Below are 25,566 nucleotides of genomic sequence, written 5' to 3'. Positions count from 1 at the left end.
AGTGAAATTCATTAAAAAATAACAAAAATATTTACATTAAAAAAAACACGCGGTGAGTGATCAGACCCCACCAACAGAGAGCTCTGTTGGTGGGTAGAAAAGGGGGGGGGGGGGGAATCACTTGTGTGCTGTGTTGTGCAGCCCTGCAGCTTGGCCTTAAAGCTGGAGTGGCCCATTTTACATAAAATGGCCTGGTCTTTAGGGAGGTTTATCACTGCAGTCCTCAAGAGGTTAAAAATGAGAAAATTGTTTTATATCAATGCGCCGCCCTTTTTATACACCTGGAGCAAATAGAGAAAAGATTTGTATTGCTGTGAATAAGGAGCCCTTTTTAACTACTTAAGCCTTTTGTACATAGCTGCTACGTCTAAAAGGCTGCCTCTGCTGCCACTCGCTGCCACAGCCGATCACACGCTCTCGACGTCGCCCGTTAGTCCGGAGACCAATTAATGGGAATGCTGTTCCCATTCACTGACTTAAGTCCCTGTAAGAATGATCGCTGGATTCTTTGAAAAGCCGTGATCGTTCTAAGTTACACTTTCGCTAAATAGTACACTTACAGGAGGCCTAGAAAGTCGTGGCCATCTTGTGGCCAAATACCAAAATTACACCTACACACATTTTTTTTTTAACAAACAGACCCACACTTACATTTAAAATTAAGTCCTTACTTTCTACACTCTCCCAAAAATATCCAAATAAAACTTTTAATAAAAAAAAAATTACAATAAAAAAAACAGTTACCTTAGGGTCTGAACTTTTTTTTAATATGCATGTCAAGAGTGTATATTACTGTTATTTTTTTAAATGATGAGCTTGTAAATAGTGGTGGACGCAAAACTCAAAAAATGCATCTTTATCTCTAAATAAAATATTGGCGCCAAACATTGTGATAGGGACATAATTTAAATGGTGTAATGCACATAAGGGGAAAGAGGCGCCCTGGCTGAATAAAAATTTCTAAAAACAGTTAAAAGCGAAAAAGGTAATGAGGTGTTTTCAATGACGAAATCTTTGTGACTTTACAAAATATTTTTATTTAGCACAAGTTTTTTTAAATGGTGTAGTAACCGGGACAAATGGGCAAATAAAATATGTGGGCTTTAATTCTGGTATAGCATATATTATTTTAAAACTATAATGGCCTAAAACTAAGTAATAATGCATTTTTTCCATTTTTTTTATATTCCTGTTAAAATGCATTTAGAATAACATAATTCTAAGCAAAATCTACCACCCAAAGAAAGCCTAAATGGTGGTGGGAAATAAAAATATAGATAATTTCATTGTGATAAGTAGTGATAAAGTTATTGGCAAATTAATGGGAGGTGAAAGTTGCTTGGATGCACAAGGTGAAAAAACACTGAAGGCTGAAGTGGTTAATAGGCACGATTATTATGGTATACCGTGTAGATATATTGGAAGTTCTTCTGATGCTGAAAGCAAGAAAATTATGGTAAAAATGGTTATCCTGGATAATTTACTGAATTCCACTATCTCACTACAGCCCCACTTTAATTTTAAGATTAAATACTGTGCCATAAAATACTGCGGAGCCACCTTTGTGTTAATATTTTTATTTGTCCTTTGGATTTGTGATGAAAGCACAACGTTACAGTTGGAAGAAACACCATGCCACAAAATTGCATAGAATTCTTACCCCAAATGAAAAATAGTTTGTGAACTATAGACCAATTTTGAAATAAACAACCTAATTACATAGGTACCGTTTATTCCTATGCCTCGGACATACAGTATAAACCACAAAGTCCAATAAATCACTCACAATATTAATAACCAGGTTTACTAGAACATTCATTTTGCATTTTTTTTCGACAAAGTCCCTTTTAGTGTGTGAGCTTTTTTTATTTTATTCTTTATTTTTAACATACAAAACGGAGTACTGTCAGTTTAAAATGGCCGGCATTTGTGAAGAGGTTTTCTTTCTGTTTTTTTTCCTTAAAGTGTATTTTGGCTTGGAAAATCCAAGCATTAGTCAGTAGTATACAGATATCCAAAGTATACAATCAAGAATATTCATTGTATGTTATGCGCTATTTTACATGACAAAATATTTATCATGAACTATTTCACACATTCAACACGTAACAAGCAAACACAGAAAAGGCACAAGACTAAGTAGTACATGAGATAAAAACCTTTTGTAATTGTTTTTAAGTCTAGTTCAAATAATAGTAAAGTGTACTTGTCGCTGGCAATGGAGGCAGACATCTTGGGCTTCAAATTTGTGCATGAAGGGAAATGTGTGTTGCCCATAGCAACAAGTCAAGCTCAACGGCGTATCTACAAGGGTACAGGTATGGAATGTGCCATGGGCGCCTCTTACTCGGCGCACTGCTCCATAGCATTCCTGACAGTTTCCATCTAGATAAGCCTTGGGAAAACTACGACCCGCGGGGCGGATTCAGCCCACAGATGCTATGAAGCTGGTCCATCGATAGAGGGCAGATTCTGCTCCTCTCCCCTTTTCCCTCCCATCATCCTTAGAACAATACGTTCAGAGCACATACAAGAAAGCTAACTTACCCTATCACACTCTCCAGCGGCAATCTCCATGGTAACGGCAACGTCATGTGACCTGCTGTCATTACGTAGCAGAGTGTCACATGATGCCACCATTGCCATGGAGATTGCTGCTGGAGAGTGTGATAGGGTGAGTTTTACTCAATCCTTTCTCACCATTCTTCCTCCGGGAAGGAGAGAGTGAGCTGCAGTAGCAGTGAGAGGAAGGATTTAAGAGAAATGTGGCCTGATCCTTACAAAGTTTGCCCACCTCTGATCTAGATTCTATTTTTTATCTGGGGGCATTCTTCTGCCTGGTTACATTATTTGGGGGAAAAGCTGCCCAACTGTTATTTGGAAACTATGTACAGGCTAACCTATTGCCATACTTCATTCTTACAGGTCACGATTCACATCAACTTGGACACAACCAATTTAACTGAGACTACACGTAAAAAATTTTTGGGATGGTGACACCTCCTCCTTCTTCTATACCCCAGGGCAGATTTCAGTCTTAGCCATAGGCGCTGTTGTCCATAGACATGCCTCTGGTCAAGCTATGGACTTATGGTAGACTTCCGTTTCTCAGCTTCTTGCTGATCCCAACTTTCAAGCATTTTAGAATAATTTAGTTTTTCTTGTTTTGAATAGCTTATGAAATAATTAGAACTTCATATTTTACAGTACTCTCTGTGTTCTCAATCAGTGTTGTGTGGAGAATTTGCCTAATAAGCAAGTATAACCCTATAGGTAAGGAAACTGTGGTGGCCAAGGCTTCATTCATATATAGTCACGTTACAAGTACCGAACAATGATTTCTGGCTAGAATGGTTCATTTATAGCCAGTGTGTTGTACAGATCCGTTTCTTATTGCCTCCCATGCCCCGTTTATGTTACACTGGACTCCGGTGTCTGAAAAAATTGCTGCAGCACCAGCACCAAACTCGTGGTCCATTCAGCAGAGCTTGCAGAACGTATCCATTCCAATGGACCAATGTCAACAGATCCATAGGTTAACAATGGATCCATTTGCATCTGTTGGGATCTGTTTTGTTACGATCTGCTAACTGACCATTTTCTAGTGCCAGAGTGAACCAGGCCTTATTCTACAACTGGACATTGCTTACCTTTGTTTAAAATGGTATAGAACGAGAAGACTTTTCTGGAGGGGGGGAGCTCTGTGTAATAAACCCTCCCCAAATGTAAAAAATGTCTTCTTACATTTTGAATAATCTGAAGAAATCTACTCTGGTATGATGGGCAAAAGGTGTTGCAGAGTTGGACTGAAAGATGACTAGCGAACGAGCGCTACTACAAAACGAATGCAGAAACATGAGACCCAAAACCCAAACCCTCGCAACCTAAACTGTGTGTGTGTGTGGGGGGGGGGGGGGACTTTGGTTGCTACGGGCAGCAGAATCTATTCCTCCATTCCATCATCAAATGATTCTCAATATGGCTGCCTCCACTGTAGGTGACAGGTTATCTTTGAGCTCTGTTTCACGGTTATAGCCAAAACAATGCAAGATATGTAACACATTACATTACAGCTGCAAAAAAAGTCTCACTTCATAGATACAGTATAAAATTGTGTATATACAGTAAACCACTAGAACTTCATTTTATTAAATTAACACAGTCCATTTACAAGTCTCTTCCATACTGATCCATTCTTTAGAATACAATAAAATGTGTACTTGTGTTGGTTTAAGTAGAACAGCTAATCAATTTACAAAGAGTTGAAAATCACAGAAAACGTTTCCTATGATATATTTATATCCACGCTGCAACGTGTCTCAGATCTGTTGGCAGTGAAAAGAGTCTGTAGAGTGATAGTCAAGGACTGAAACATTGAGGCAACACATCTTTCAGCTGTACTTGTAGAACAACAGTGGCAAATTAGGCCACGCCCATCTTTAGCTCATCCAAAACCACAAAAAGTCAGTGTGGGGAAAAAGATATATGACATTGTCAGGTTTACCACAGATCAGTCAGCCACCAGTTGCATCCTGCAAACATGACAAAATAGTATAGAAAAAAAGACACAATAAAAGATAACATTTCATTTTGTTTGGCTTTACCCTTTGAAGAGGAACTGTATCCAAGGATTGAACTTATATTGTGGTGGAACCCCTCCCATAGTGTGATGTCAGGACAGTTTTCCTGCCTATGAACCTTGTTGCGTAGTGGGAAATAATGGCCAACTACTAAGCAACATTATCTCCTTCTGCGCATATGTATACTGTATCTATAAAAAAAACAACCTTTTGGCCTATCACAATGGAAGTAGGTGTGGTCATAAATAATAACAGTTGGTGCTGTCTAGTTTTTTTCTTGTCTGCCAGTAGTAAAGATGATGGCAGGAACAGGAAGTGAGTTTCACAGATGAGGACACTTATTGATAGCCTTATTTATTGCTATATGCGTCCACATTGCATTACTTCTTGCTTTATTTCCAACAACAGCTCAGTAAGGAAAGTCTCTGTGGGACCACAAACAGTAATGCATAGATGCTCAAAACCTTCCGAGCTCTATTCAAGCTTTAAAAAAAAGGTTGGCTGGACTCTAATTTTAAAGTTAGCCAGTGATAAAAGAAATATGGGCGATGCTATTGCTGACCTTCTGGTGATTTCCTGGTTATAAGTTCATAATTTTTATTTTCAGTGATTTCATTTCAATTCAAAAATTATAGTTAAGTCAGAGGTTCAGCATAACAGTCAGGAAATTAGGAATGAGCATCAGTGGCAGCCTCTGTCACCCTTATGGAAGGTGGGCTCTTAGAAAATGCAACGTACATATTCCTGATCTGACTTATTAGGTTCACTTTTAATGTAAAAATTGTACAGATGCCTTTAAAAGTTATTAACTACACACCATCACTCTAGCCCCAGTGTGTGGTTGATGTAACTTGCTGGACCAAGTGTCAGTGGGACACTGAACTACATTTCCCATAATCCCTAGCAGTGTCATCAAAATAAAAAACAAAAACAAAAAAAAAATTAAATTCACACATAACTTTTTTGTTGTTGTTGTATCTTTAGCTGTCGATCTGAAACAGCAATCAAAATGGCTGCCAAAGCATAGCCACAAGCAGACAGGAAGTTCTGCTATGTTGCTGGTAATCAGGATTTAAAAAAAATGATAATTTTTCATTTCAATCAAAGTTCCACTTTTAAAAAGAAGGTACATACTCTCCAAACAAACCAATACAATTATTCTAAATGTGTAACCTCGACTGCTGAGGTACAGAATGAAGATATAAAAACAGGTGTTACTTTGTTTCAGTTCAATGACTATGAATAAAAGAGGTAAACATTAACATATTGTAGCTTGCGGTAGCTAAACCCAAAACTCATTCTCACACACGGAAGGTAGCCATCATGAGGCTGGATTGGAGTTCCCTCAAAGCAACTGCTGCCAACCATCAATTAGGTTGTGCAACTTCATTAATTTTAGATACAACAAGAATATTAGGCACAACATCTTGTGTTATCGAACAGATCGGACCTTTTACATTATATCATACAGTGTGGTAAAATGGCTGACAAAATGGCCGCCTACATCATGTGATGTTGTAGACAAGCTCATGGATGTTGACGATTTGATCTGCATTTTTTTTTATTAACGATTATTATTAAAATGCCACCAATGTTCATCTATGTCGTTATTCTACAGAAATAAGTAATACCGCCTCACAGAAATAATAACGCCTCCCAGACGCTACTTCCTGTAAAGCTTCCTTCCATTTTTTTATATAATTGTTTACAGTTCTCAGAAAAAGTTTACATAAACTATAATACTTCATTATTTTTGATCCTGCAAAATATATGTATATATTTATTTATATATATCTATATTTCTTTTGTTTTTAATTTTTATATCCAAAAACTACTTCAACATACAATACGACACTAATACAACAGGAGGAAGGAAAAAAAAAATCTTACACCTATTTTTACTAATTTGCAGAATCTAACCAAGGAGTTAGTTTCCTTTGTTCCGACATGCACATTTGGCTCCCTTTTCCATCTCCTGAGGGTACAGTACCCATAAATAAAACCCACAGGCTCAACACCTCAGCGTGTGTGAGGTACACTATGGGCATACATCGATAAATACTTGCTGCAATGGTCTCTTTCGCTGTGACCACAGTCGAGACAGAACTATCATTACTTATATTACAATTACATAAAATATCAAAAGAGCAAGCAACCAGTGCTTGCAAAGCAAAGGGTTTAATGTATCAGTGCAAACATAAAGCAAAATATTTAGCTATTCAGGTGCAGTCAAAATAAGACGATCAGGCTTATTTAATATGGTTGAGCAGCAACCAATCAGGTTTCCACCCAGGTCAAGGAAGGTTGGTTCTGATTGGTTGTTGGGGTTACATCAGCCCCAAACCACTTCATGAAGCCCAAATAGTGTCAATTACTGTGCAACCTGACACCATCATAGGCCCTGGTCTATAGTCTACTGTATTCGGACTTCAACACAAACAGATGTAGGCTTGTAGTTATTACAACGCACCGTACTAGTCTATCTTGCCCATTTGTTACAGTGAATATGGCCTGGAAGCTAATTTTAGTCGCCTGTGCAACATCAACAAAGAAGCAATATGGAACTGTACGCATGTTACTTCCTACACAAAAACTGCACCAGGACTTGGATGTTATTTTTAAAAAAATACTGCTGAGTGCAATAAAAATCTACTTCTTCTGGAAGTGGTGCATTCAAAAAGAGCACTTAAGCTTCCGGCCACTAGAGGCAGCGCTCACATTGCGCACAATAGGTAACAGGCATCTTGTGTGCTCACTGCTCCCCCTGGCAGCATGAAAACAAAAAACACTGTGACCGTGCAGTCACCATTAGAGCGATGTGTCACATGCTTTTTCTGGAGTTCCTGCCTCTGCTTCCTCCTCCTGATCTTGGCCTTTGTGGTTGCCGGAACTGTGAGATTTCCCACTTTCAGGCGTTAGGACTGTCGAGCTGTGTTCACCGTCTTCACTGAATTTTCCCTTCATGGTTTCCTGGACAAACTCTTGTATTTCCATAGGAAGTCGCTTAAATTTGTCTTGGTATTCTTGGTCAAGTTCAACCTGCAACTGGAAGACAAACAGGAAGTATACAATGTTTAAGAGAGGTTTTGTTAACAGGCTGGATTTAAAGTGTGCAAAGAAAAATAGAATTGACATACAAATATAGGATGGTGTTGCACAAGTCTTTTTTTGTACTTTATTATTCAGCCAGCTGAGAATTTCTAACACTGAGTGTGAGTGAGCTCAAATTGCCCACACTTGCAACCATGGCAACGGCTGACTGTTTGTAAAACATACTGTTCACATAGCCTGATTTCTTTAAACAACCTTTAGGGGCCCAGTGCACACTAAAAACCTGTAGCAGATCTGCAAAACGCTAGCGGTTTTTGAAGCAGATTTCAGAGCGATTCTAGGCATGTTTAGAGACGTTTTATACACATGCCTAGCGTTTTTTGGAGCGTTTTTGTGTAGCAGATTACAAATATTGTTACAGTAAAGCTGTTACTGAACAGCTTCTGTAACAAAAACGCCTGGAAAACTACTCTGATCTAGCGTTTTTTAGAGCGGTTTTCCACTTTCCTATACTTTAACATTGAGGCAGAAACGCCTCAGAAATCTGAAAAATGCTGCAGCCCCCGAGTTTGCGTTTGTGGAGAAAATGAACCGCTCTGGTGTGCACCATCCCATTCACTTTCATTAGCCAAGCGGTTTTCCCCCTGCAAGCGTTTTAAAAAACGCTTCAGAACCGCTCTGGTGTGCACCAGCCCAAAGACCGGCTGTATCAAAACTGATTTAGCAAACCTGGGCTGAATTTATTGTTATCATGCAGTAAGAGACTACAGTCATCACCTGGGTCATATTGAAAAACAGAGAGATTCTGACAAATGCATAAATCAGTGGACTCATCCAGGCGCCCAAAGTTAGGACTTTTTTTTTATCAACCCAGGCTGATTTCTTATATCTATATGTGGCCACTTCGTGTTCTGGCCGGCCAATGTGCGAAGTGGCCGCAGCGCAGCGGCCAATGTTAGAAATGTAATGATTACACTAAGCTCAATGTATTTTACGTCCGTCTCGCTGCGGCCAAATGTATTACAACTTGGTTAATGTAATTAAATATAGCCGGCGGCAATGTAATAGATGAAGCCGCCGGCTTTCACACTGCCTCCTCCACCCCGTGTCCCCGGCTGCTCCGTATTGTATAGGAGGCAGGTAGAGGAGAGAGGCGGGGGGGGGGGGGGGGGGGGGAGGGGGATCGGGGGGAGGAGGAGAGGAGGCAGTGGCTTCATCTATTACATTGCCGCCGGCTATATTTAATTACATTAACCAACTTGTAATACATTTGGCCAGCAGCGACACGGCCATAAAATACATTGAGCTTAGTGTAATCATTACATTTCATCATTGGCCGCTGCACTGCGGCCACTTCGCACATTGGCCGGCCAGAACCCGAAGTGGCCGGCCAGAACACGAAGTGGCCACACTTCGGGTTCTGGCCGCAACATATACAAAAAACACATTATTGCAGTTTCAATGACACAATCCTCAATTCACATACATCTCAGAAACTCTGATTATGCTCTGTTGTGACCCAGCTGATTTTCATTCTCAGTCCAGGTTTGCTTATTATATCCCCACTGAAGATGCCTGGGGTTCTCTGGACATGGCTGCCTTAGTAAATCAGGCCCAATTTGTACAATATTATTACCTCTCAGGACAGAGATAGTTAATGAGGTACATGCAATCGTTTTTAGTTTGGAGCTGGACCAATCAAGACCAGTAGCGGATGATTTTGATTGGTCTAATCCAAAAGTGCACAAATGTTCATACAATTAGTATAACGTTGTATTCTTGAAATTGTTACCGTCTTTTAACCATCTCTATCTCAGAACTACAGTGATAAAGTAATCAGGTCAAGTATTTTACTCATTTTGTGGTGCTCCACCTGCTGGTAGGACTGAGACTAGGAATAGTTCATATATATTATTTCATAGTTACATAACAAAACAAAAACAAACAAAAAACAACGTATTTTAGTACAAAAAAATTAATACAAAAATATCAGAAAAAAACACAATGCTATGCATTGCCAGTGAATAGACATTCCTCTTTTAGACCCTAATTGTCTTATTTCAAGACTGTATTGATGAGCAGTTCCATGACCCTTTCTATGCTCCAAAAAGATAATGAGGTAAGACCGAGAGCCTCTGATAGTGCACTATGTCGAGTATTCGATACAATCTTAATCAGAAAGATCTTATACTCACAAACATGGGTTGCCACCAAGGCAACCACTGTTATCGCAGGTGGGGAGATTAGGCCCCACCCCACTCGGGCTAAAAGTCGCTCTCTGTAGACAGGAAGGAAGATGAGGTGTCCCCCTACCACCAAAGGGTGGACTTTGATTGCAAGTGTAAACAATATAACAGAGGCACCAATTGTAGAGTAAAAGGTTTAAAAAATGCTTAAAAGAGAAGGTAGTGATGGACTTCCCTCCTACAGTAGACTCACACAAGTAAATTTGAACAGCAAAATACCATTTATTCACAGCTCCAACAATTGCAACGCGTTTCTCGGGTCTACGCCCGCTTCATCAGGCTATACAGGGAGCAGCTGTTGCTGTGTAAGAACGAGCATAAGCGCCTCCATTTGGACGTGACTGAGGTGCTTATGTTCGCTCTTACTTCTTTGCACAGGCATCAGGAGCCACAAGGTGATTAGCTTCATGGATGCACTGAGGAAAGGAGTGAGGAAAACAGCACCCTGAAGCCATAAATCACCTTGCAGCTCCAGTCTCTGCATGTCTTATGACAAAGATGGGAGCTGCACCGTGCGGAGTTGCACTGAAGAGGAGTGAAGAGGAGTGGAGAGGACCGCTCCCGCGGCAGAAAGTAGGTAAAGTATAACGCTCCACTGTTGCTCTGCCTAATCGGGGGGGGGGGAGCTGGAAGCTACCTAATACTGAGTCTTGGGGGGGAGGGGCCAGCTAGAAGACAGAACGGTGGCGTAGTGGTTAGCGCTCTCCCCTTGCAGCACTGGGTCCCCAGTGGAATCCCAGCCAGAATACTATATGCAGGGAGTTTCTATGTTCTCCCAGTGTCTGTGTGGGTTTCCCCTGAGCACTCCAGTTTCCTCCCTCCCAAAAACATACAGATAAGTTAATTGGCTTCCCCTTCTATTGGCCCTAGACTACGATACATGCACTATATGACACAAACATGGACATCTGACTATGATAGGGATTAGATTGTGAGGGACAGATAACTGACAAGACAATATACTCTGTACAGCGCTGCGGAAGGTGTCGCCGATATATAAATACTAAATAATAAGTTATAATATTAATAGTTACGCCCCTGTTCACCATGACTGAACCAGGTGTTCTGTAAAAAAAAAAAGCTATTTGTAAAGTTAGTCTTAGCAGAGACTGGCACAGCTATACAGCTCTGGTTAATTCAGCTGAACGCTCTTCAGCTGGCTCCCTGCGAGGTAATATAAGGCTAGAGATGTCTACTGTATACTTAGTTTAATTAAGTACCCATAAAAGGTAGAATACAGAATGCTATAAAAAGGGAGCTGCTTCCTGAACGTACAACAAATATAGCTCAGGTCCTACTGGTGACAACTGACAAGATTCCCACGGCTGTTCCGCTAAACGCTCTCTGCATGTCTGCACTAGAATGCCATGGTGACTGACTGCACACTGACACCGCAAGCTTCACTATGCAAAGCCAATATATGGGAGGGGGAAGGCAACATGGGGCTTGTGCAATGAGGCAGTGTAGGGAGAGGAAAAAAATCATTTACACCAACATGCTGCATTTTTGTGTCTACATGAACCCCCTAGTATCAACCAGGGTGGGATTTTCTATTAAAGGCAACCAAGCACCACTATTTTATCTGGTTTCTAAAGCTAAAAGAGCTTCAATGTTCCCCCCTCCCCTTCTAGCTGCCCATTATTTCTCCAGTGTGAGGTTAGCACCGGTGACTTCTGTAAACTGTTTAAAGAACAGTGTACAATCTACCCCCCATGAAAGCTTTTGTTTGCTCTCTGCTAATGTGTGTAATAAAATAATTATATCAGTAAATAATTCCATCAGTCTTTATCTGTAGAGATGTCGTGAACATCAAATTTTCCGTTCACGAACAGCGAAGTTTGAGAATATGGCGAACCGCCATAGACTTCAATGGGCAGAGAACAAAGAAATGTGTTTTTTTTTCTGTAAAGGTTATTATGCTGTTGCTCATCTTTTAGAGCAGAGAAGAAGTTCTGAGTTCCGGCTGGGTACACACTTGGCAGTGTGGGAAACACAGCATTCTGATGCATATGTGTTTGTGTGTCTTTAGTGCGTTTTCCATGTGTTTGCTGTGCATTTGCATTTTGCCTTTTTTTCCCCGCACATGCGCTTTTCTTGCGTTTTGCGTGCGTTTTAATGTGTTTGTGTTTCGCATATACAAACCGCATATGCGTTTTGAGTTGCATTTTATGCAAATCTCTAGTAAGTCAATAGGAAGTGGAAATACATCAAACTTGTTTTTTTAGACGCATATAAAAACGCATGCAAAGTGCACTAAAACGCAATACCTGTGCGTTACCATTGACTTTCATTATGTGCATTTTTTACGCATTTTTGAAAAATATGCAACAAAACCAGCGTTTTTAAACACACATTGCAAAATGCAAGTATATGCGTTTTTACATGCGGCTCATTGACTTGTATTATGTCCGTTAGCGCTGTGTTTTCCGCAACGCTAGTGTTTCTGCCTAGTGTGTTCCCTGCCTGAGTAAGTCTTTTTGTGAATAAATAAATAACTGAGAATCCCCACGAGGAGATTAAATAGTACAAAAACCTGACAGATCTGTCAGCTATTCACCGCCTACTGTAAGTGACAGCAACATAGGAAAAAAGTAATTTATAGTGCATTTTACTCTGGGAGGAGAGTACATTTATATGTATGTATTTAATTTACAATTTTTACATTAGTTGGCCTTTAATTGCTTGATCTTCAGCTTAGGCAAGGTAAATAAAACTTGAGACACAGGACCCAAAGGTATTTTCCTCCTGTGTTGTAGCGCTGTCAGAAGTGAAGACGCTGGCTCCGTGTGTTCTAATGAGCTGGATGCACGAACTGCGCTTCCTGTATGGGAGTCTCTGTCCAGGAAACTAGAACACACGGAGCCAGCGTCTTCACTTCTGATAGCGCTACAACACAGGAGGAAAATACCTTTCCCATATATAAAAAAAGTAAGTTTGACACCTATTTTTAGCCATCCAGATAGATGGGTTGTGTGTATATATGTATATATACTCCAATGGAGGCAAAAGGTTTGCTTATATTTAAGATCCAATCAAAGGCATAGTAATCCCGATAAACCCGCCCACTAGATAACCCCGCCCTCCATTACCAGCAATTAACCAAAAAACAGCTCCATTTAAGCAGTGCACTTGCTTGTAGCATCATCTGATGAAGGCGTAGGCACGCCGAAACGCGTAATGATGCTACAGGCACTGAGTTAGAGGTCCCGACGATCCCAACCCACCCCCAGGTCTGATATCCATCTCGACATCCCTGCTACTGGCCACAGCGATTGGGAATCGGAGGAAGGAGAGGGAGAAAGGGAAACCTCATAGCCCGGATGTTGGGCGACATGCTTTTATAGCATTTACATCTTGTGCAACTTTAATCCTTTTGTAACAGAAATAAAACGTTAATGCACCATAGAGCGCTCCTGTTTTATCTTGTCTTACAGTTTTCATCTTTCCCATGAGTATTGGAGCTTGCTAATTGGTGACATCTGTGGGAGTTATATCTCCGGGATCCTATGCTCAGTTGGAGCGCGGTTATTGTTGTTGAAACTTTACATTTGCAAACAAAAGACTGGCTTCTAACCAGAGTATGATACGCTGAGAACAGCTTACTGTGTGACTCATGCAGAGCTTGGAGGGGGTGTGTAAAGCTTCTGCCAATTACAAGCAGCCCTGCACATTCCACACATTCCAGCCTCAGCCCGACAGACACGACAGAGGAAAGGAGATAAGATTTATTACAGAGACAGTGCAAGTAGGAAAGGCTGCAGTAAGACAGACCACATTATAACAGTAATAGGAACTTATAGGACAGAAGAAATAAGGCTCAACATTTTGTTACAGAGTCTCTTTAAAGTGATGAGTCCATTTTCAAGCTGCCTATATTTGCATAAATGTGCAAACATTTGCATCAACTTGGAAGTATTTCCATATTATTGATCATCCCTAATAGTCATATGTCCATCATAGTCTATGGCCAATTTTTAGGGGAAAGCCAATTAAGTTATCTGTATGTTTTTGGGGATGTATGAGGAAACCAGAGTGCCTGGAGGAAACCCACACAGACATGGGGAGAACATACAAACTCCTTGCAGATGTTGACCTGGCTGGGATTCGAACAAGGAACCCAGCGCTGCAAGGCGAGAGTGCTAACCACATCGCCATCATTTTGCTGCAAATTTTATGTAGCTTGACATTTCGCCAATCCAAATCGGCAGCAGCTGCATTTAATTGGACCGCATCCAAGCTGCATCAAATTTGCAATAAAATTGCAGCTTCTCGAAAAATTTGAATATCATTGATATTTACAACTACAGCCTACCCCAGCCTAGTTGCTAAGGATGATCAATCAGATGGAAATACTTCAGAGTTTATGTAAATATATGTACAGTTTTATGCAAATATCAAAAATTCGACCAATTAATTTAAACCTGACAGGCGCTAGGCGTGCACTAGACACTTTGCTGTGTGATACTCCTACTCGGTATTGCCTGAGGAAGCAGGAATACACCTGCGAAACGTGTTGCTTGTACTTTGGAGTATGTGAATAAATTTGTTTTGATGAAAAATTGGCAGCTTCATGTCTGCTTGGGGGAAGTGAGTCCACCGCTACCTCCTCAGCAATTTAATACTTTTAGTATATTTTATCCTTTTGGCGCCTCTGTTCACCTTCTGCGATAATTTAAACCTGGGTGGGACTTGATTGGTTCAGTTTCAAGCTGCATATATTTGCCTAAATAATATATATATATTTGCATAAACTCAGAAGTATTTGCATATCATTGATCACCCCTACTAGATGCCCAGAACAGAGAGTTCCGCACAGATTCTGGTGTGAGCCGTGCTATTAGCGCTACACTGAACACAATCTGTACATTTCCACGAGAAGGTGCTTTTATCTTTGATGCAGCTCCTTCTCTTTTATAAATGACAGTGCAGAACAAAGGTCCTCTGTGCAGAGAGTCATTCTGAGGATACATATGTCTGAGCGAATAGCCATAGAAATGATACGAAAATAAACCCAGGTTATAAATACCCTCCGTGAAGGTGGTGAACGTCTGTTCAGGAGTGACGGATCTGCTTTATTACCTACAATGTATACAAACCTTGTTATGGATAATCCCTCTGGTATTTATATTATAATCTTTACAGTTCTTAAAGTAAGCAGTGTGTGAGTGGCAGGCTGGAGAGAGCCCCCGGGCAGAGCAGCCTGGTCAACCCTGGCAGTGTGTGTGTGTGTGTGTGTGTGTATATATGTGTGTGTGTGTGTGAGAGTGTGAGTGTGTGTGTGTGTGTGTGGCGTGTGTGTGGCGTGTGTGTGTGTGTGGCGTGTGTGTGGCGTGTGTGTGGCGTGTGTGTGGCGTGTGTGTGTGTGTGGCGTGTGTGTGTGTGTGTGTGTGCGTCTGTGTGTGTGTGTGTGTGTGCGTCTGTGTGTGTGTGTGTGCGTCTGTGTGGTGCGTGCTGGTGTATGCTGGTGTGTGCTGGTGTGTGCTGGTGTTCGTTGCAGATTACCTGCTACCTCGTCAGTGAGGGCTAGTTCACACTGGGCGATTTTTCAGAGCTCTGCTGATCACCGTCAATCGGGAAAGTGCTGCTAATAATGTATCCCTGTGGATACATTCCCACAGCAGCATTTGCGATTTTAATCTATCACAAACGCACTGCAGATGTGATTGCGATGTGATTCTCGTTCTATTGAACAAGAATGACAAGTGCAATTCATGCTGAGATTTTGCCCGCAAATTGCGATCATGGGCAAGTGGCGCTCCAAGCGCCGAGTGTAAACCGGCCCTGATGAATTGATTCTGGTCCTACTGCCGAAATGATCACTATCGCACTCACTCCAGATGCATCCTGACCGCCACTGACATAATTACTGACGTCACTTGCTGTGATGTAACAACCAGTGCTGCTACTTTCATTCCACAGCCCCTAACAAGTTGATTTACTTACACTTAAAGGAAATCTGAAGTGAAAATAAACCTATGAGAATGAGATAATGATTTGTATGTGTAGTACAGCTAAGAAATAGAACATTAGAAGCACAGAAACCAAAAACCATGGACCATCTTAAAAAGTCATTTTTAGGAGAAGCAGGATAGATACAATTGTTTATTTCCACCTCGGGTGTCCTTTAAGAAGAGGCAATCGGCAGGTGATAGGAGGTGCTTTGCACTGAATAACGGCCGCCTCAGCCGAAAATCAGATGATTGTCTGGCAGCCCCCAATTCCCAACCCACAAGTGATCCGCCGAGCTGACCCCCTTAGCGACACTGATCCCATTCTTTGCACCGTTCCCCTGCCCCCCGCGTGACATCACACCACTCATCGTCCCCCCGCATAGCAACACAGTGCGTTGTCAGCTATACAACTGACATGTGTGTGTGCAACTCAGCCTGGCGATGTCGATCAAAGGTGTGTACGCACCTATACACAAAGGGCATAAACACCAAAACTATCTTTGTGGTCACTTTTGATGACATTCCCCCTTCTACCCCCCACAGCATTATATGGAAGAGCTGATCTGCTATCTTCTGCAGTTCATACCGTCCTACTGAGAAGGGAGGGGAGGACAAGGTCTGTTTATCGGTACTTTCACAAATGAGATATGCGTACTGTTGGTGGTAGTAAAGGCCCACAAAGCCAATGTTCATTGCAGTTCCCAAGGAAACCAGCAGGTTATGGCATCATTGTAATTTAGGATGCTGTTTCTACTAACTTTGTAAGTATGTCCCGCTAATTCCTTCTCAATGGAAAGGTGAGAAGAGACCAGCTTGAAGGTAGCGAAGACATTGTTATGATCTTCTCTCTGGGGGCTGGTGCACACCAGAGCAGTTCTGGAGCGTTTTTGAAAACGCTTGCAGGGGGAAAACCGCTTGGCTAATGAAAGTGAATGGGATGGTGCACACCAGAGCGGCTCTTTTTTCCACAAACGCAAACTCGGGGGCTGCAGCATTTTTTAGATTTCTCAGGCGTTTCTGCCTCAATGTTAAAGTATAGGAAAGTGGAAAACTGCTCTGGAAAACGCTAGATCAGAGCGGTTTTCCAGGCGGTTTTGTTACAGAAGCTGTTCAGTAACAGCTTTACTGTAACAATATTTGTAATCTGCTACACAAAAACTCTCCCAAAAACGCTAGGCATGTGTAGATAACATGCCTAGAATCGCTCTGAAAAAAGCGTTTTGCGGATCTGCTAGAGGTTTTTGGTGTGCACTGGGCCTATCACCCAGTGACTAGTACATCACATTTCTATACCTTCCACTGGTTCCCTACATCTGTTCACACTGACAGCTCTCATAAATCAAATGTAATAGTGGGGAGGGGACTTGCACAACTTCTAAAAATAGCCTAAAAATGCAAAATGTTTTTCTTTCAGAGGGATAAAATAACAGAGTGAAGACTTAACAACAATGGGTGGAATGTACCTGCCTACAGGACAGAAGAAGTCAGAGTTTGCTTTGCATGGTGTCTGTCAACTGTGTGCTCAGCTTGCATTTCAGTAACAGTTTCGCACTGTAAGCACATTCTCCATTGAAGATAGTGTTTACCCTCTTTCGTGATAAGCAGAGCCACAATTATGCCAATGCAACAGTATAAGGCCAGTAAAGGTAGCCATACACTGGTTGATTTGCCATCAGATCGACCAACAGATAGATCCCTCTCTGATCGAATCTGATCAGAGAGGGATCGTATGGCTGCCTTTACTGCAAACAGATTGTGAATCGATTTCAGCATGGAATCGATTCACCATCTGTGAAGCTGCCGCTGCTGCCGCCCCCCGGGCCCCCGCATAATTACCTGATCCGGCCGGCGCGAGTCCCCCGGTCTCCGCTGTATTCTTCTCCACTCTGGGCTTCAGCTTCACTGTACTTCCTGTCCGGGGAAGTTTAAACAGTAGAGGGCGCTGTTTAAACTTCCTGCCGGGACAGGAAGAAGTGAAGCCTGACGGACTCGCAGCCCAGCGGGGAGAAGTAGTGGTGACAGCGGGGACTCGCACCAGATCAGGTAATGTATTGCCACTAGCGTCGGTCGTCGGGTATTCGAACGTCGACCCACCGGCGATCGAGTGAAATCCTCCACATGGACAGGAATGGCGGGAATGAACGGGAAATCGATCATTCGATCAGCGTTTGTGCAACTATTTCACAGCCGATTCGATCACAGTGATCGAATCGGCTGTATATCGGCGGAAAAATCGGTAAGTGTATGGGCCCCTGAAGACAATTTAATTTTGAAGCGGATACGAGATGAAAAACTATCTATTACAAGTAACTTGTCTATATATCATATCTAAAGAGTAGATCGTTTAGACAGCATATCTATTTTCTCCGCTCTGGGCTCCAGCTTCACTGTACCTCCTGTCCGGGTAAGTTTAAAAGTAGTGGCTGGATGGTGTAATGGTTAAGGGCTCTGCCTCTGACGCAGGAGACCAGGGTTTGAAGTCTCACTAACACTGCTACTGCCTACTGAGCGCGTCCTAGTGGCTGCAGCTCTGGCGCTTTGAGTCTGCCAGGAGAAAAGCGCGATATAAATGTTATTTGTCTTGTCTATCTGCAAAGAGCTTCACAAGTTTATGATTATTTATTCCTGTGATACAATGAGGGCAGCCATGTTCTGTTTGTCACATTGTCACAGGCTGAGGGCTGGAGATGCTATCAGCTTGCCTGTGTATAAATTCAGTCCCCCTCTCCTCCTCCCTCCTCCCCTCTGCCTCTGAAATCTCTGGCTAGTAACCTCCTCCTGCCCAGACTGAGCTCCCATATGCCCTTGCAAATACAAATACTGCAATTATTGCTACAGTGCCAAGGCACAAAAGGAGCTGTGGGCAAGGCTTGTTTAGTTTATAGGGAACTAGAGTATTAAAAAAAAGTATGAGGAATGCCCTATAAACTATATGAAAGGAACACAATTATGCAATGAGTAAAAGTTTATCTCGGATCCACTTTAAGGCTGGATTTTTACTCAATGGGTACTTGTTATCTGGATGCACAAAGGCTACTCATTTCTGATAAATGGCGGCACAATGGTTACATAAAACTGATATTTGGGACACAAAGACTACCGTATACTGATATCTGGTGGGACACATGGCTAGCTACTTCTGATGTCTAGATTCTCAAAGGCTACTTCATACTGAGATCTGGGGGTACATGTGGCCACCTAATACTGATATCTGATCGCACTATGGCTACCTATTTTTTTTTATCTGGGGACACAGAAGAATTACTATGCAAACCAGACGTTCTGTTTTCTATAGTATTTTAGTAAGGAGGCTTTTTGGCCTCTATGAGCCGCTTACACGATCCTGTGCGGGGAGGCTGCGCGATCGCTGGAGCCAGGCTGGGTAATGTACAAACGGGGGATCGGGAGGTGCTGGGCATTTGTACTAGCTAGCCTAGTTCTAGCTAAAGGTTTTGCAGCTATTACTGCAATTAATTCATCCTGGGGCACTCCTGAGGACAGAGAGCGGTATGCCCGAGTCCGACACTGTCCGGCATACCGCTAAGGAGGTTATAACCACCAGCAAGCAAGAAAATACTCAAAACTATTTTAAGTTTCTTTTTTCAACAACTTTGTGGTACTTTCCCCATTGCAAAGTGCTAAAAAGATATTTTAAAAAGAAGTTGAAAAACTCTCCAAAAAGAAATGTCAGGAGAAAAAGTTTTTGAATGTGGGCCACAATCTGTAGAGTGGGAGAAATGTCAGGATTTTTCACAGCTCCGCAGGTTCCATGTGTTCATATCAATATGCAATGTGACTGTGTGGGTGCCGCCATCTTGTATTCAGGCCATTTCTACTGAAAGCGCCTATCACAGTCAGATCAGGTTGTTTCATTTGGGAAGGAGACCTTTTATCATGTTTTGGCCACGTTAGTAAAGTTTGTGTGAGTAAGGAGTAAAATTCATTCATTGCCTCCCCTTTTCTTCGATGTCAAAACAACTCAGTGTAATTAAAACATATTTTAATTATTCCCATCTTAGCCACTGGCTTTTGATCAGTTGTATAAAAAACAAAAAAAACTGTGATCCATTTAAAAACTCATCAACTTGGGTTTAATTCATCCAGTGCACCCTCCCCTACTGCTAATAACAGCTTACCACTCCTGCCATTTCCCTCACTAAATAGTAAGGCGATTGAAGCATTTCCTTTTATCTTGCAGCCTTTTGTAGGAATGTGCGATTTAGTGAATTAATGCACAATGGTAAATGGCGTGTGTGGGGTGCAGGTTAAGGTCACTCAGCTTTATTCCACTCCTCTAATCTATCCAGGGGAAAGGCTAAATCCACCATAAAACAAGCCATCGGTGTATAGATGGTGCTGCTTTGAACTACTCAGTGAAGTCTTTCTTGGCATCCCTTAAAATAACGAGAATAGGAAATATCTGTCTTTAAAGACACTCTGAAGCCTTTTTAAAAATCAGTTTTTAGCTCTTACTTATATTAAGGATCTATGCCCGACCAAAACCGTCACTATCCGGCAGCTGAACGAGGGTTTTATCACCCTCAAATCCTAGGGCAAAAATCCATGACTTTCTTGGTCGTAGATTTTGCAGCCCAGGGAGGCAGAGCTTACCGATGTAACTCTGCCTCCATTCACGTCAATCCACCCGCAGATCTCCGCCTCTCCCTCGCCCCTCTCAGTGAAAGAAGACTGTGAGAGGCAGCGATCAGCTGGGATTGATGCAAGGAGAGGCTGAGCTACTGCAGAAAGCTCTGCCTCCTCCAGGAAATGCTCCCCCGTTTTTGCCCTGGGGATTTGAGGGTGTTAAAACCCTCATTCAGCCTGAGGATAGCGGTGTTTTAGGTCGGGCATAGATCCTTAACATAAATAAGAGCTAAAACTGATTTTTAAAGAGCTTCTCTTTAAGGGTATCCTAGATCCAATGCCAAGTATCCCTCCTCCTGCTGCACCCAGTGCCAAGTATAATAAAGTAGAATCCCTTTAAGCTGGTTGCCCACTTGTGTTTGCAAAATCAGTCTCAAAACGTTGAGGGGCCTTTCACACTGGGGCGGGGCAGTATTTTTACCACATCCCACTGCAAGGCAATGAAAGTCTATGGGACTTTCATACCGACCTGGTGCGGCGCGATGTGACGGAAGTGATGTTTTTGCCACATCCCCGATACTAGGGCAAACCTACGTTACCGTGCGATTCTGCGTCGACCTGTGGCGAACCGGAAGTCACGTAAGTCTATGGCAACACGTGTGTGTTAAAATGCCTGCCGCATGTTTTACGCATGCATGGAAGCGTATTTTAGCAATACCCATCCGCACACATCATCACTTTGGCCACAGGAAGCGAGCGTCACTTCCTGCTTGGCTGGCTGCCAGATGGGCATTACCACGTACTAACGCAGTAATCACTGATGTGAAACTGGCCTCAAAGCCTAAGCCCACTAACGCAGTTGTGTCCGATTTTCAGCAACAAATCATGGATGATCGCCAGTCATCACTAATGCTCGAACCATGCCCTCATTATAGGGTGCCCAAATAAACTGCGGCAAGACATGCTGCTTCCTGTACAATACTTATTGTATTTTCGGACTATAAGACACTCCTGACGCATCTAGGTTTAAAGGACAAAAACCAGGGTAAAAAAAATATACTAAACCTGGTGCATCCATGGTGCAGAGGCATCTTGTGGATCTTCTCCCATCCCCCCAGTTATTATGCCCCCCCCCCTTTTATCCACCCTGTGCCTTCTTTGTAATTCTTGTGTCATGCTGTGTTCCTCCTGTGTCCTCCCTTGCTCCCCACATGACCTCCTCTGTCCCCCTGTATCTCCTCTGTCTCCCTGATGACTGCCTCTGTCCCCCTGTGTCCTCGTTTGCTCCTTGTCTTACTATGTCACCATGTCCTTCTCTGTCTCCCATGTCCTCTCTGTCCTTCTTTGCTGCTGTCTCCTTCTCTGTGTCTCTTGTGTCCTCCTGTGTCTCATCTGCCTCCCTGTACCCTCCTGTGTCCCCTGTCTGGTGTCCCCAGTGTGCCATCTGCTGCCCTGCGCCCTCCTGTGACCCCTCTGTGCCATCTGTCCTCCTGTGTGTGTCCCCTTTGTGCCATCAACCCCCTGTGCCCCCTCTGTCCGGTGTCCCATGTGCCATCTGCCCCCCTCTCCTGTGTCCACAGTGTCTTCCTTCGACTCACCACTTGCCCCTGTGCCCTTCTGGTAAAGTTTTACATGCTGTACTTGGCACAACAGTGAATGTTCCAGGTGTAGACACCCAGGACCCCCAATGCAGCCATCCCATCATCCCTCACCGCCGCTCCAACTGATCTGGAGTCAGGCCAGACATGCTGGAACAGAAAAGACAGTACAGTACTAATGACCACTGTGGTAGTGACCACTGCAACAGCTGCGGTGGTAGGGAGGGGAAGAAGACGATACACTCACCTTCCTGCCGTTCCCCCGACGATCGGCACCCCCTCCGCTTTTGCCAGCATCTCCGCATGCTCTGAAGTCAGTGCCAGGTCGTGGCTTGATGACGTCATCAAGCTGCAACCTGGAACTGAGCGGCAGTACAAGCGGAGATGCCGGCAAGAGCGGAGGAGGCTACTGCAGTAAAAGCTTCTGGCGATAGAGGGAACATCTGGCTAAAGGGGGGACATCTGACCCAACATGCCACACTGTGGATCTGGCTGCCTGACCCCCCCAAACGCGCCCCCCGCAAGTAAATTCACCTGGTTCTTAAGGGGGGTTAGGCAGCTGGTCCCCAATAGGTTAAGAAAAGAAATGATTCCCAAACTCTGTCGTTCTAGAACATCTATCCAAACGGACATAACTACACTGGGCCAGGAATTAGCCCAAACCCCCTCCCCAGGTCCTGTACATAATGCAGAGTGGCTACAGGGTGTTTTCCATTACCTGCTATACATTACCTTCTCCCAATGGTGATACAGGTCCCTTTTCAGTTTGCAAGTGCTGTGCAGCCAGCCAATTACCATGCGGCCTCAGTCCCATGTCATGTGATAGGTGGAGAAGCGCGTACATCAAAAAAGGGCGTCGGGAAAAAAGGGCGCGTGGTGTAAACGATAAGCAGTATTATCGTTTATAAAAATATTGTGTATAATTTCGTTTACAAATAGTGTTTTAAGAATTTATAAATCATTAAATAATGTGTACGAGATCGGCAATTCTTAAAACGTTAATCTTCCCTGTTTCTAAACTCAAACTTATATTTACGTTTGTTAAAAACCCTCCCTGTACCTATCCCTAACCTCTAGACCCCCTGGTGGTGCCTAAACCTAAGACCCCCCTGGTGGTGCCTAAACCTAAGACCCCCCTGTTGGTGCCTAAACCTAAGACCCCCCTGTTGATGCCTAAACCTAAGACCCCCATGGTGGTGCCTAAACCTAAGGACCCCCCTGGTGGTGCCTAAACCTAAGACCCCCCTGGTGGTGCCTAAACCTAAGACCCCCCTAGTGGTGCCTAAACCTAAGACCCCCCTGTTGGTGCCTAAACCTAAGACCCCCCTGTTGATGCCTAAACCTAAGACCCCCCTGGTGGTGCCTAAACCTAAGACCCCCTATGGATAATAATGTTTTACAAACATTAATAAATAAAAAATGTAAATAAAAAAATGTAAATAATTTTTTTAGGTGGATAATAATGTTTTAGATATAGTGATTTAGTATCTTTATAAACGTTATTCGTCACGGGCTCATTTTGTAAAGTTAAATCATCACAAGCACAGTTATAAAACCTTAAAAATCTCCGGGCGCCGTTTGTAAAACGTTAATAATCTCCGGCGCCTTTTTTTCCCTGTTCGGCGCCCATTAAACGATATTTATAATGGGAGTGAATGGGGCGCCCTTTTTGTCCACTTGTCTCATGCGCCCAAATCTCCTGCTTCTGGAGAAGCTCCATGGCGATTGGCTGGCTGCATGGCACTTGTAAACTGAAGAGGACCTGAATTGCCGCCAGCAGGTAATGCCCTGCTCCATATTTACTACATATAGGACCGGCCTCCCACCACCCATGATAGTAGGGGTCGCGGGGGCTATGTTTATGCCCCTATATCCAAATAAATGCACAACATAGCAGCATAGTGTAGAATAAATGGATGCTTACCACAGATGGACTGTTCATTACATAGTCCTCTCAGCAGACAGGAGAGCGTCATGCCACATGAAAACAGAAAGGAAACAATTGTTATTGAAATGAAGGCATTCCTCTTACTAGTTCATCACAACATCTGATATTCAGAACGGACATTCACAACTGCGACGCACAACTTAGAATCTGTAGCACGTTTGTCTCAAATTTATATCTAACTTTTCCAGGTCATTGTGCGATTGGATAGATACCACTGTTTCCTGCCTTAGGACATTACATAGAATTGCCATTACAAATCAAACACATTTTCTGATGCTTTTTGCATGCTGACATGGCAATCATGGCACTGCTCAGCCTTTGTCCTCCAGCATTGAAAAACCCTGGTTGGGGGGGTTAAAGTGGGATAAATCTCTGGTATAACGTTCAATAAAAAAGGTGTTTTCTTACTTTTTATAACCCATAAAGTTATCACATTTATGCACACGTAATATTGTCTGTTTATAAATTATAAACTCCCAAAGTACAGTTTATCTGCTCTGAAAGCTGCCACTACATTTTATTGCATGGCTGCTGTATTTATATATTAAAATCTATCTAGTGATCACTTCTCAGCTCTTTCTGCTTCTCAGCTCAGTACATCTCAGTTTCAGCAATGTGCTAATGTTTACTAAATGTTTCTGACAAAGGAATGTAAACAAAAGATAATGTTATCATATCTTCTGAACAAAGGACCTTTCCACTGAAGAACAAAGTGCTGTTTTTTTTTTTGTTTTTTTTTTACAAAAAGTGCTGTGTTTAATGAATGCTGCTCTGCTACAATTTTTTTGTGGTAGTAGTTTTTATGCTGTAAATAATGTTTTCGAGTAAAGATGTTGGGAACTGTGTACTGCTTGCTCCTGCCTGCTGGAGCAGTATTGGCATGGGATGCCTGGAACTTTCATTGTGTCACCAGCAGAGGGCTCGATGGACTTTTGAACACACTTGCAGTTCTACAATCCAACAGCAGGTGGCTGTTTATTCAAAAAGACTTGCAGTTCCTGACCTGGCCTGCAGGTGGTTCAGGAGTTTACTGCAATTACACACCACCAGGCATGGGCTGAAATTCGGCTTCGGGTGAACCGTATAGTTACTATCTGGATTTCACCCAGTAATGCTGTTACGGGCTGGGCAGGGGGTTAAGCTCACTTGTCTGACGTCTTCTTCGCTGGTCCCTCGGCGCCTCCCACGATGCGTTCCACGCGGCATCACGTGACTACAAACACTTCCTCCTTCAACCCGGAAGAAGGAAGCGTTTGTAATCACGTGACGGCGGATTGGAACTCATCGTGGGAGGCGCTGAGGGACAAGCGAAGAAGACGTCAGACAGGTAAGCTTGACCCCCCCGCCCAGCCCGCACAGCATTACTGGGTGAAATCCGGATAGTAACTATCCGGATCACCTGAAGCCGAATTTCAGCCCATGCCTGCACACCACCAGCTGCCTCCTATGTTCACTTTCACATGGACTATTTAAGACCCGCCTCTTTCCCCTACTGATTGCCAGAACTTCGTACTTCCGTGTCTGAGTTCCAGGACAACCTGGTTTCTGATAATCTGTTGCTGACTTTGCTTTCCTGCTGACTCTGATATTCTGCCTGATCCCTTTTGT

At 42.9% G+C, this 25,566-nt stretch overlaps 1 protein-coding gene and 1 long non-coding RNA gene across 3 annotated transcripts in view; one reads left to right on the top strand and one right to left on the bottom strand.

The window, feature by feature from the left end:
- The window catches only part of LOC137504300 (uncharacterized), a 132,943-nt gene that overhangs the window by 6,528 nt on the left and 100,849 nt on the right, over nucleotides 1-25,566 (top strand). The window lies entirely within an intron of this gene.
- Nucleotides 1,562-25,566, bottom strand: part of PLCB1 (phospholipase C beta 1) — an 887,760-nt gene continuing 863,755 nt past the window's right edge. For both annotated transcript variants that reach the window (XM_068232505.1, XM_068232506.1), the window contains one exon: nucleotides 1,562-7,619. In XM_068232505.1, the coding sequence (XP_068088606.1) occupies nucleotides 7,389-7,619 (231 nt within the window). In that variant the 3' untranslated portion in view covers nucleotides 1,562-7,388. The remainder of the gene's footprint in view (nucleotides 7,620-25,566) is intronic.

This window comes from Hyperolius riggenbachi, chromosome 4 (assembly GCF_040937935.1).
Source record: "Hyperolius riggenbachi isolate aHypRig1 chromosome 4, aHypRig1.pri, whole genome shotgun sequence".
Taxonomy (NCBI): Eukaryota; Metazoa; Chordata; class Amphibia; order Anura; family Hyperoliidae; genus Hyperolius; species Hyperolius riggenbachi.
This window is presented reverse-complemented; position numbering and strand designations above follow the sequence as displayed.